General features: G+C 45.1%; 1 protein-coding gene across 1 annotated transcript; it reads right to left on the bottom strand.

The window, feature by feature from the left end:
• Positions 1–328: 328 nt before the first annotated feature.
• On the bottom strand, positions 329–11,440 carry ZFYVE19 (zinc finger FYVE-type containing 19). Its single transcript, XM_057404014.1, has 11 exons — positions 11,281–11,440; positions 10,651–10,772; positions 8,817–8,870; positions 8,157–8,320; positions 6,796–6,941; positions 5,793–5,907; positions 5,030–5,239; positions 4,465–4,544; positions 3,665–3,775; positions 2,202–2,344; positions 329–861 (listed from the first exon to the last, which is right to left on the bottom strand). Exons 1-11 carry the CDS (start codon positions 11,332–11,334, stop codon positions 795–797), a joined length of 1,266 nt encoding a protein of 421 aa, XP_057259997.1. The 5' UTR covers positions 11,335–11,440; the 3' UTR covers positions 329–794.
• Positions 11,441–11,725: the final 285 nt, after the last annotated feature.

Raw genomic sequence — 11,725 nt, forward strand, 5'->3', positions numbered from 1 at the left:
GAGCCAAATCCCACTTCCAACTAAAAACACAACTCTTCCAGGCCACATGGCACCTCAGCACAGCCACTGCTGATCACAGCACTGTGCATCAGTAGTGTATTACCTTTACAAAGCACCCTTCATTTCAAGTACATAAGCAACACTGCCTTTAAAGGCAGAGCAGCTCCTGCACCTTTCCCAGCCACACCACAGAAACATTTTTGATGACTTCATGATCCATAATTTCTTTCCCTAAACCACTTGACACTAGGACTAACATCCCATTACGAGTAGGCAACACTTTGAAGAGGACTATTGGGCATTTCCAGGAGAGACTTTAACCACAGGCCTCTGTGAATAATTTTTATTATGCTTTGGAAGTTCTCATCACACACATAATCACAACATAGACAGTTTTCTTAGTGCAAAATGCTTTGCTGCCTGTTGAACCAGTGTGTAAACTGTTAGCAAAAGCAGGAAGTTACTTAACAGCCAGTCAGTACTGCCTTAAGCACACATCTTTATTGCTACCCGCACTGCCTTACCGTCTGTACTTAAGGATTCATATCCACCTCCTCACATCAAGTCCTCATTTATCCCCAAGCATTCATAGCAAACCCTGCACTTCTCTGGTTGTATTTGTGAAGATAAAGTCATGTGCCCTCTAAGCCTCTCTCCGATTACAACACATACTTCAGCTGTCCAAAACATCACCCATTTTGGCTGCAAATCCACATGGACTCTTCCCATCTGGCCAACTCTTCTCTCTTCCCATTCTCCACCTCTTTTTCTGCCCATGAAGAGTGTGATTACTTCTACTTGTGAGGAAGATGATAGCGTGAAGTGTGGTGGTCCTTCAGGTCAAACTCATCATGGCCTTCCCTGAGAAGCAAACACAAAGGGTAGTCAGAATATACTCAGACAGGGAACTAAACCTTAGCCATGGTACAAGATGTCTCTCTGCAGCCCTTAACTACAAGCCAATCCCAGGGGTAAGCTGTGAGCACCTGACTGGCAGCCTCATGGAATGACTGCTTAAGATACTTGCTTGTAGCAAAAATATCTGAGGTCCTTTGTCTGCTGGAATGGGAAATGACAACAGGTCCCTCTTGCCTGTTTGATTCTGTAACTCATGGCTCATTGTCAGCACCATGTCTGTGATCCCTGGGCACATTAGCAGCTCCTATGACAACAGTTGAAGTGACAGTCTGCTCCACACAACTCCGAAAAGTAACTGTGGTGGCTAAAAATGCAGTGCACTGGCAGCTGTCTCAACCATGCTCAGAAGCAGGCAGTGCTGAGTAAGACACAAGCTTTCATCTGCACCAGGCAACAGATAAACTCACCCCCCAGACTGCTGATTCTGCTTTTACTGATGTTTGCTGTCTGATACTTTTGTTTGGTTTGTTTTTAATCATTTAGCATTGCCAGTCATCTGTTTTATTACCATTTTCATTTGCTCTCCCCCAATCCATTTCCATCTCTTCACAAAAGCATTTGCAGGAAATGAGAGAATATACACAAAAGCATCTTTTATTATCTTATTATTCTTAGCATCCTGCTGTCTAAATGTCACCCAACACTGATCTGAGAACACAGCCAATTACCCAATACCTTGAGAAGTCATGCAAACTGTAAGGAATAGCTTTGTATTCAAAAGGAATTAACCCTCCAAATCTGAGACTTGAAACTTTTTGAGTCAATAATCAAGCTACAGATGTTTAAGAACCAAGACTATAGCTGCTGCAAGGCCTTACTGAAGAAAAAGGTTTGCCCATACATATTTCATCAAAGATTTTTGTGTATGATTCAAGACTGCAGAGTCTCAACCTAAGAAAAGCCTCAGGAAATTTATACTGTCTGATCTCCCCTCTTATGGAAATCCAGCCCAGATCATTCATCAATGTCATTAACAAGCTGTAGGAGTCACTGAACAATGGTGTCGCTTATCCCATCCCACACAATGCAGCACACCAGCTGCTCCAGACTTCACTCAGACAATGTGCCCAAACACACACTGGAGCAGCACAGACAGAACATTCCTGTCTAGGACCAGTTTAGTCCCTGAAGTTTGGGATAACTACTGATTGCACAAGGTCTTTCCATAACCATTAACATCCAGCTCTGGGTTCTTCAAGTCTTCTCCTGCCTGCTTTTCTGCCCAATGGGAAGAACAAAAGCAGCCCACCTTACCTGTGACCAAAAGGAACTGAGAAACTTACCGAAAACAGCGCTGGCAGTAGAGGTCTCCATCGCAGCCATGGCAGCGCAAAGCGGCGTCTTCATTGCAGATGCAGCACCATGGTAACTCATCCTCATCACTGTCATCTGCCATGGCAAGAGATGTGGTGGCTGGAGTCTGGCTCTAATTCACAAAGAAAACAGAGACACAGAATTGAAATCCCAGCAGGGACAACACAGAACTTTCATTGTAATGCATGATAGCCACAATGGCACTGTCACATGGTCTGTCATTCACTCTGTTGATCCTAAGTCTGAGAGATGGACTTGCCCAGAGGCCAAGGATAGGCTCCATATGCATCTAGATCATTAAATAAAACCCTAAGGTACTCCCTATCATTTGCTCATGAACTTGTATTGCTCAGAAAGTAAACAGGTATTCACCCTCATTTAGTGTCTACAGCAGTATACATCAACATTGTCCATATTGTGTTAAGGGCATGAAGGCCAGATCTTGCGGCAGGCACCACAGCAATGCCAAGTGACAGAGAGTCCTTGCTGCAAAAGCAAGAGATCAAGCAGTTTTGCTGAAAGCTGTTACGTGAGAATGGAAAGCAGTGGGAAGGTGGGGGGAGTGTTTTCTCTCTGTTATAGAAATCATAATCTAAAACCTATCCATTAGGTCATCTCTGTAAAGCAGAAGGAGAAAACAGAAGTCTTGTGGAGCTGAACAGCCATATGCACACTGGGACACAATGCCTGGACAGGGGCAAAGGCAGCTTCCTAACAACAGCAGTAAGATGGCACTACCTTTTACATCAGCAGTCCCAGAAGCACAAGGTGACATACCTATGAAATGGATGTTTTCAATAATGCTTACAATTAAGCAATTTCTTCCACTGGGGCCAGGCCTGTCAGGTGTCTGTGAGTCACAGGTCCATTCAATTCTTGTAATACACCTACATAGAGAAGGTGTATGTATTTCCATAATAAGGCTGAACTCCATTCTGAGAATGGAGTATCTTGTTACTAATTCCTTCCTCTGATGTTATATGAGAAAACAGACAGTTGATTACTATCTAGAGGTTCTATTCTGCACATGCTAAAAGTACTGGCAAACCTCTCACCTACCCTGGTTCAGGGTGTAGTGTTCTAGACTGCGGCTTTCTTGATCTAATCATATTGATGAGTTAAAACCCCACTCTCTAATATACATCCTGCAAAGTCTATGCTAGCTTCTCAGGGTTTAGAAGACACCATCCCATTCAACAGAAAGACAGCCTGAAAGGAATTGTATTCCAGGGAGCAATTCCTTTTAGAAGTACAAGGATGACTCACAGCTGTGCTCAGGGCTTGTCAGCCCTGCAGAAACCACTCTGCTTGTCTGCTCTGGAGAAGCTGGCTGCTTTTTCTTTCTGCATCAAGCAAACTTTTGCTGCAGAACTGTAGAACTCCTGAGACCCTGGAACGTGTCATTTCAAAAGATCCTAACCAGCTCACTGACCTTTTGCTTGGCCTTCTTGTACAAGTTCTGTTGCAAGGGTCCTGGCTGAGTGCTCTGATCTGGAGGAATGTTGAATCCACTTGCCTCATCCAGGGCTGCTTCCTCTGTAAGCTGGGAACAACAGAAAGAAAGAAGCCTCTTGTTTCAAAACACAGTTAGGAATCTCATTCTCTAAAACCTCCTGCCCTTCTCCTCACCCTCATACAGTAACAGGAGATTAGTTGATTACAAGACAATACATCTGTCTGCAGTGAACACTGTGTGTACATTGTGAACAGCCAGTGTAACAGCAGGGGCTTTCAGCTAACACAGTCTGCTTTGCAGTGCATCTAGCAGCAAATCCTTAACATCATGCTAATCATGCACGTGTGGTCTGTAATTAGACAGAAACTTATGCACAGAAAGCTCATGTATGCCTGCAGGACAATTCATAGACATTTTAGAGAGAAAGCTAGGCATAACCAAGCTAAGCAGCACACATCTCATCAGCCATGTTCTAGCTGGGTGGGGAAGATGATGAAACAAGAAGTAAGGAAGTACCAGTAGACTGGATCTGGAGAGGAGACATACACCACAAGAGGTGCTAAGTATGAATGAGAAACACAACCTGACAGACTTGATGTTGTCAATCACCCATAGCTGAATGGTTAGTGAGAGTTAGTATATTGGAAAAGCACTAGGAGGCGAAGGAACGAAACTCTGCCCAGGAACAGAAACACACCATTCACATGCTTCCCAGGTAACATACACACTGGGAATAATTGAGGAAGATAAACAAGGCTACAGCTGCCACTTCTGACCTGTTTCAGCACTCTGCGAATAGCTTCCTCCTCAGCCACTTCCTCATCACTGTCAGGAAGTTTATAGGTTTCCAGTGTAACTGCAGGAGTAAGACACAGGAGACTGTAACCCACACCTGCCTCAAGCTTGGTACCCACTTATGAGCCAGAGTTAGTCCTTTGTGGTGTAAGCTGGTTTTGACATTCTGGCTCTGGCACAGACAGATCCTTTCAGATGGGGTCTCCTCAAAAAGAGCATTACTGTTTTAACAGTGGAAGAGGGAAGGAAAAAAAATCCTCACCAAAACCACAGGTTTGCTTTAAAAAGCTTTGTTAAGCTCACCAGAGCATGCTAGAATTATCTCAAAGGGTACAAGACAAAGCAGTCTGACTTTACAGCTCCAGCCTTTACCCTCAACAAAGAACTTTCATGCCGAACCAAGCCACACAGCTTTACAGAAAGAACCAAATCTCTATTTCTTAGAGAACAGGGGAACTAAATGGAGAAACACCTCTCAGAAAAGAAATTACTCTGTCACAGGAACTTGGTTCCTCCCTTGGCACTGTATTCATGTCTGCTACCCACCTTTCTCTGGGTCCTCGCCTTTGAGTGCTGCCAGTCTCTTGGCAACTTGTAGGATCTTTTCCTGCCTGGTGTTCTCTTCCCTCAGCTCAGCAGCAGCTTCTGCCAGAAGTTTATTCTTCTCTTCCTCTAGCTGTTTTGGGTCCAGATTTGCAGGGCAAACACAGTCTCCACCTTCCCGATTGAGATCATTCAAACTTTGGCTACTAACAGCTGCAGACAGACACACAGAATGTGCTGGTGACTCAGCTCCAATGCTCCTTGGGCACACACAACACAACAAAAGCAATGGGATGAGAGCAGCTTGCTGTTCTCCATTAATCTGGGTGATAATGGAAGAAGGCATGCCACAGTATGATCTGCACTGTATGTGAAGAGAAGTGACCTAATCTGTGTTTTACAGTGAGATTACAGAGAAAACACTGCAGCCAGGAAGATAATGGTATCACAGATTCATGTGTTTTGTAACAGAGCACAGGTGTGTTAGGAGTAGCAACATCTCCTCCCCAGGGAAGGGTCTTCTTAGAGAAACAAGGAGGAGCAATCTGAATAATACAACCCTGAGAAGAATGAATCATCTCTAAGCAAAATGAGACCCAGTACTGAGCCACATGGCTCCTCTTAATGTGGGAGTCATAAGGGGAAGATAAGGACAAACTGGACACCCAGCCCACCTGTAAGCTAGATAGGGAGGCATATATTCCCTTTGCACTATAGCATATACATTATTAGACAGAAACAGTTCTTTGGAAGCCAGAATAGATACCTTGAGGCTGGACTCTTGTTTTGTAATGCTCATCAATGGCAACTTCTTCAGACAACTGAGTTAACAGGTCATCTGTCTGCTGGACCAGACTCCTGGTATCAGGAGGTTGATATGCCTAAGAAATAAGGAGGGCATAGAAAAAGGAAAATGAGAGGGAAGTGGCATACTCAATTAAAGGAAAAGTTTCATAACCAAGATCACCCTAGGTGATGCATAAAAAGATGCATCCACTGATTTTGAGAGTCTCAGCTTACCGTTATCTGGTGTAAGACCTTCAAGGCTTCATTCTCAGAGGTACTGAATGTGCACAACCGTAAACGTTGTCACCCAACCAAGGAAAAGTGGTGCTGAATGTATAGAAGTACATGCTGCTGGGTCCGAACCCCAGCTCTGACACTACCTCCAATGTAAAACAGTGCCCCCCGTGGAAATAAAATGACATTCTCAACAGTGCCAGTCAGCAGCCTCACTGAGGCCTATGGTAACAGCTGGGTGTACAGCACTGCTGAGAAGGGAGCATAAGGAAATGATTTCTCAGGGAAAAGATCATTCATACAGGCTTTGAAGGGATACCAAGTCATTCCTTTGTAATCTCAGACTAACCACTCTGTGCTTCCATTTCTGGAATAATTAACAGGATTTGCCCAGCTGGGACGCAGTAACAACTACAAGATACAATTAGAAGAGGGAGGTGATAAGCCCCAAACACACACAAACAGCTCTGAAAAAATATCAGCCCACTTAGCTATACAAATGGGTTGAGAGGAAAAACCAGCATTTATTGTAAAAAATAAACACATGAACTACATTTGACATAAAAGAACACACTGCATTCAAATTGAAGCAGTGAACTGGTGAAGACTGGCCATTTCCTTCTGGAGCAATGACACAAACAGGAAACATGGAGATTTCTAAATGGAGTCAAGAATGGCCAACATGCTGGGACACCAGTTACTGTGTCAACTCGGAATACATTGCTGGCTAAAGAGCTGAGGGAGCTTACGGGTCTGGGAGCCTGGGAAGGAGGATCTCTCCCCTGCAGGACAGCCAACCGGTCCTCCATTTCCTGTGTGGATGGCAGAGGTCGCCGGTAGTCCTCCTTCAGAGCAGCCAGCCTAGCTTCGATCTCAGCCTGAGTAGGGATGGACTCTGCAATTCAGAATAAGCCAAGGGAGGAGATTACTCTGTTATTGAAAACAAAAGGCTTCATTTTTTTTCCCTTAAAGTTGTATTTCTTCCTGTAATTAGACTCTGATTTTTGCTCAGAACACTGAGCAAAACCCTCCCTCAGCCCCTGACATGAATGAGGGGTCCTAGTGTAGTGACTTGGAGACTGCCCTAATACTAACTGCTACCCTTTTCTTGCAAGTCCCTGCCTCCTTCACAGTTTATCTCCTAGCCATAAGACAAGCATTAGGGTAATGTCATTTGGCAATCAGCTGACTCAGGATACTAGGGACAGTCATAGAAATAAGTGTCATTTAGGTGGTACGGCCCATTGCTGCCGCATCTCTTAATGTAATCCCAGGCACATCAGACTGAAACCCTCCCCTGCCACATAATTGAGGAAATTTCCTCAAGTTGCACCATGGAGGTTTAGATGGGGTATTAGAAGAAATTTCTTCACTACGAGGGTTATTAAGCATTGGAACAGGCTGCACAGGGAAGTGGCTGAGTCACCACCCCTGGAGGTATTTAAAAGACACGTAGATGTGGTGCTTAGGGACACGGTTTAGTGGTGGACTTATTAGGTTTACACCAAGGTTGGACTTGATGATCTTTTCCAACTTAAATGATTCTATGATTCTGGGCTAATCAGGTAACCACTCTGCAGTGTGTTCTTTTCCTTTTAGAGATCACATATCATTTTAAAAATAGTTTATTCTCCCACAAGCACCACAAAGCTGTCCCAGAACCCAGCAGCTGTGGATGGGATGAAAGCCCTTTTTCTCCTCTGTAAGGCAAGGCTGGCCAGAACATAGTCCCCCAGAGACTGGCACTGCTGTTGCCTGGAACAATGTTCCACAGAAAACCTGCAAACTACTTTGGTCCAAGACCCTCACTTCCTTCTGCTCCTATTGGGCTTGACACAGGCTTTTAACCCAAGAAATGGAAACTGAGAAGATGATTTTACAGGTAAGATACTGCCCCAAAACAGAGAAGTAGTTTCAAGGAAAACCTCAGGAAGAAAAAATAAACTAGAAAACTAAAATCATGTAGAATCTGGCCATTACGGCAGCAGGACTTGGATGCTCCGTCCAATTTTAATCCTTCAGTTCTCTAAAAAGGCCTTCCCTCTCCCGCTAGATTCTGTATTTCCCAAGTAGCAATATTTCCACCCAATGTATCTCTTCCAAAACTCACTTGGTTTCCTTTCCTCCCTGAGCTTCTCCAGTCTCTCTGCAATGGCTCTATCCTCTTTAGAGAGCCCCTGGTACCTGGAGCCTGCTTGACCTGGGGCTTTTACAGCAGCTGCTTTCTGTTGTTCTTTCAGCTGGTTTTGCTTAGCCTCAAAAGCTGCCACACGCCTGTGACAAGAAGGGAAAAAAGACATGACAATTGACAATAGGGATTTAAACCCCAACATATGAAAACACCCTCTGTGAACCCAACAGGCTATTTGAAGAATGTCACTGTACAACAGAACAGAAACCACTCCCTCCTGTACCAGGCTCTGCCATAATGGCATAATGAGGTACTCCCAAGGGTAAGGAAAGCCTGAGCTCATAGGAGCATCACACCTGGCACCATTTCCAAGGAGACAAGGAATACATCACCACCAGGTTTGTGTTTCTAAGCCAACCCCAGTCAGTCACAGACAAATTAGGCAGATGGGAGCATACATACTACCCGACCCAGACATACAAACAAAACCCAAAAGCCCCATCCTTAACCTAATTCTGAACAAGCAAATACCCACATCACAATCCCCACTTTTGCTGGTCTCTTTTGGGGGAAAAGGAGCAAGGGCCTGAAAGGCTACTCTGCAGCACAAACAACAGTCTGTTGGCAAGTGCAACTCACTTTTTGTAGTTTTCTGGTGGTGACCATTTTGCTGAACTGCTTTGAGATCCCCCTCTGGAAGACAAACCCAACGATTTCTCTGAACTCCAGATAATGGCAACGTTTCAATCATTTAGTTTCTCAAGTCAAGAAGAACCAGTATATGTGTCTAGACCTCCTTGTACAGCCCCTTTCATAACCTCATAATATGGACAGTGATCAGCTTATAGAAAGGATTAAGATAATATCTGCCTGAGACAACAGGGGACTTTATTTCTAGTCCTTTGGTCCAGTTGTTTTGCGTCTGGACAAAATGTGATTTAATATGGTCATCAACGACCTGAAGGAGGTGGAGCTGAATACCCTTGCCTCCCACAGCCTGCACCTCCCAGTTCAGAGAGCAGATAGAGAGCAGTTAGGTCAGACTCCCAGTGTAATTAGCTTTCGTGCAGCAGAACACTATGAGAGGAGCTGTGGCATGCAACAAACACAGAATTATATAATGGAAAAGTATCACAACAACATCCTCTAGCACACTTGAACACTGCATACCACAAACATCTCAGGTAACTATCTTCTATATTGCTCTATTCAGGTTGAGTTGCTGAGCTACAAACTTATGTAAGGCAGTTAGCATATTTTATTCATTCTTAGAAGGCACAGCTACAAATACATCTGTGCTGTGCCAAGGCCTGTGGAATAACAAATGAATGCAAAGTTGTTGCTGGACTGCTTTCCAGTTCTAAGGTTTCAGTTCTGAAAGCTATTTGCATGAAGAACAATAATAATGCAGCTTACAGATCTGCAGCCTACATGTATTATCTACCTGCTATCCAGGCAGGGAGGATTTTTCTTCCTCTGTAATTCTGTAGTACTGATATTAAACAAATGATGAAAAAAAAACCTAAAAGCAGCATGGAGAAGGGCTGCTCTGTTTTCTTAGGGGATTTGGAATTGTTAAGGGAAATTAGAAGATTTCAAAACTGGAAGACTGAATCCTGTATTTTCACCATCAACATTCACAGTTTTTGTGAGCCATTGCTTCTAAAATGAAGACCTTTCCTAATGAAAAAGTCTTCTTTAGATACCTGCAAAGACAGAAAATTTCCCACTTGCTGGTGAAAATTCCTTGCTACAGAAGACAGGTGGGAAAAAGAGATAAGAGAAATGCAAAAGAAGGAAGTGGACACAACAGGGCTGGTTGTGAGAGAAGTTCTCACGTACACTTTGCTCATCTTACTTGTTCATTGTATAACCCATGCTGCTGAATTACATTTTATTTACTTCCAAAAGGCATCTCTGATTATGTTTGTAAATTTTTTTCCTTTTAAAAGGAAACTGACTTTATGCTATGCAATTTTAAACCTTTAGGCTTAAATGCAGAGACCCTTCATCCATGAGGATTTGAGTCACTGGTTGCCCACTGAGGTAATAATGCTTTAAACATCTTATTGTTGGGCCATTCAACTACTGCAAACCTGAAAAAAACCTGACAGTGCTTTCAAAGGGGTGTAAATTTCTGGGCAAAAATACATTGGGGCTTAATTTGATCTTGTCCAGCCAAGATATCCGCAGGCATTCAATGTGTATCCATAAAGATTTAAACCTGGATCTTTCAGACTACTCTGTCACCACGGAGAACAGCCACAAATCCCGATTCCTATCTTTGGACTGCGCAGCTTGTGTAAAGCAGTTTAGTAATGGCCTGGCTTGAAACTCTAGGGTACAGGCAATATGTGCATGCACAAGTCCAAGGCACAGCTCTCATGGAGAAATCTGCAACAAAACACTGGGAGGCAAAATGAAGAAGAAAAGCAGGACGCTGTTTTTGGGTGAAAAAACGCTCCCATCTTACCCAGTTAGTTTTTCATGACACTGCTTGCACACCTTCTTCTGAGTGCTTCCACAGCGGGGTACAACAGCACTGAAGCTAAGGCAGCTTGAGCAGAACGACCGTCCGCAGTTTTTGCATCCACACTGCAGAGACACAAGAGAGGGGCAGGAGAAAGCTTCATCACCCAGTCATCAACACAGTCCATTGCCCTGGCTGACTGCATGCAGGAACAGTGCCCATGCCAATGTGCGCTAAAACTAATGCTGGGGTTATACTGATTTTTTAAGAGAACTTTATCACTAGCTGCTTCTGAAGATGCGGATACCCTCCAGAGCCCTCAAGCACTAGCCTGTAACTTCTGCTAGAAGCAGAGACACCATGTCATCCCATGGTATACTGAAGTGTGTGTGCAGAGGGAGAAATTCTCTGTGACAATGACCAAATATCAGATTAGATATAGGACATTCAATGGCAATTTTCTTTTTTTTTGCAGTAACCACCCATATTTAAATACATATCGAGCTAGGCACACGGCAGCTCGGGAAGCAAGCTGCTGGGGAAGCGTCCCTCCCTGCCGAGCGACGCAGCTCCCCTTGCAGACCCTCGCACAACGGGGCAGGCCCCCGCAGGACCCTCCTCAGCCGGACTTGCCTCTTTCTTGAAGACAGAGAACTTGGACGCACACCCATAGCACCGGCTCTCCATGGCGCTACCGCCGGCCTGGGGCCCGGAGGTCAGGCGCCGCGCTGCGGCCCTACTATGTCAAGCTCCATAGGCAGTAACCGGGGAGCCGCCACACCGCCCTGCCGCCCCCCACACACCGGGCCGGCGCCGCACGACACCTCACGACGCCGCGGCGCACAGCCCGATGGGAGTTGCAGTTCTTGTAGCGACCCTCCCACTTTCACCCCGCCACCTGCGCACCGTGGATAAACTACACTGCCCACTGCGCCGCACGGCGCACGCTGCGCGCCGCGATGCATTATGGTACCTGTAGTCTGGTGCCGCTATTCGGCAGCGAGGCACGGAGCGGTGGCGGCCCCGGAAGACTCCATTTCCCGGCAGGCAGCGCGTGGACAGCCGGGCTGAGGTGCTG

This window comes from Pezoporus wallicus, unplaced genomic scaffold, assembly GCF_028554395.1.
Source record: "Pezoporus wallicus isolate ANWC-B61680 ecotype Strahan unplaced genomic scaffold, APGP_CSIRO_Pwel_v1 contig_8673, whole genome shotgun sequence".
Classification (NCBI taxonomy): domain Eukaryota; kingdom Metazoa; phylum Chordata; class Aves; order Psittaciformes; family Psittacidae; genus Pezoporus; species Pezoporus wallicus.

Bases quoted from the DNA above. Each gene is read 5' to 3' on its own strand.
- ZFYVE19 (XM_057404014.1), bottom strand. From the start codon at position 11,334: ATGGAGAGCCGGTGCTATGGGTGTGCGTCCAAGTTCTCTGTCTTCAAG. The intron at 2,345-3,664 runs GTCAGTGAGCTG...TTTGTGAATTAG, and splicing joins ACAAGAAGGCCAAGCAAAAG to AGCCAGACTCCAGCCACCAC. The intron at 862-2,201 runs GTAAGTTTCTCA...TTTGCTTCTCAG, and splicing joins TACTGCCAGCGCTGTTTTCG to GGAAGGCCATGATGAGTTTG.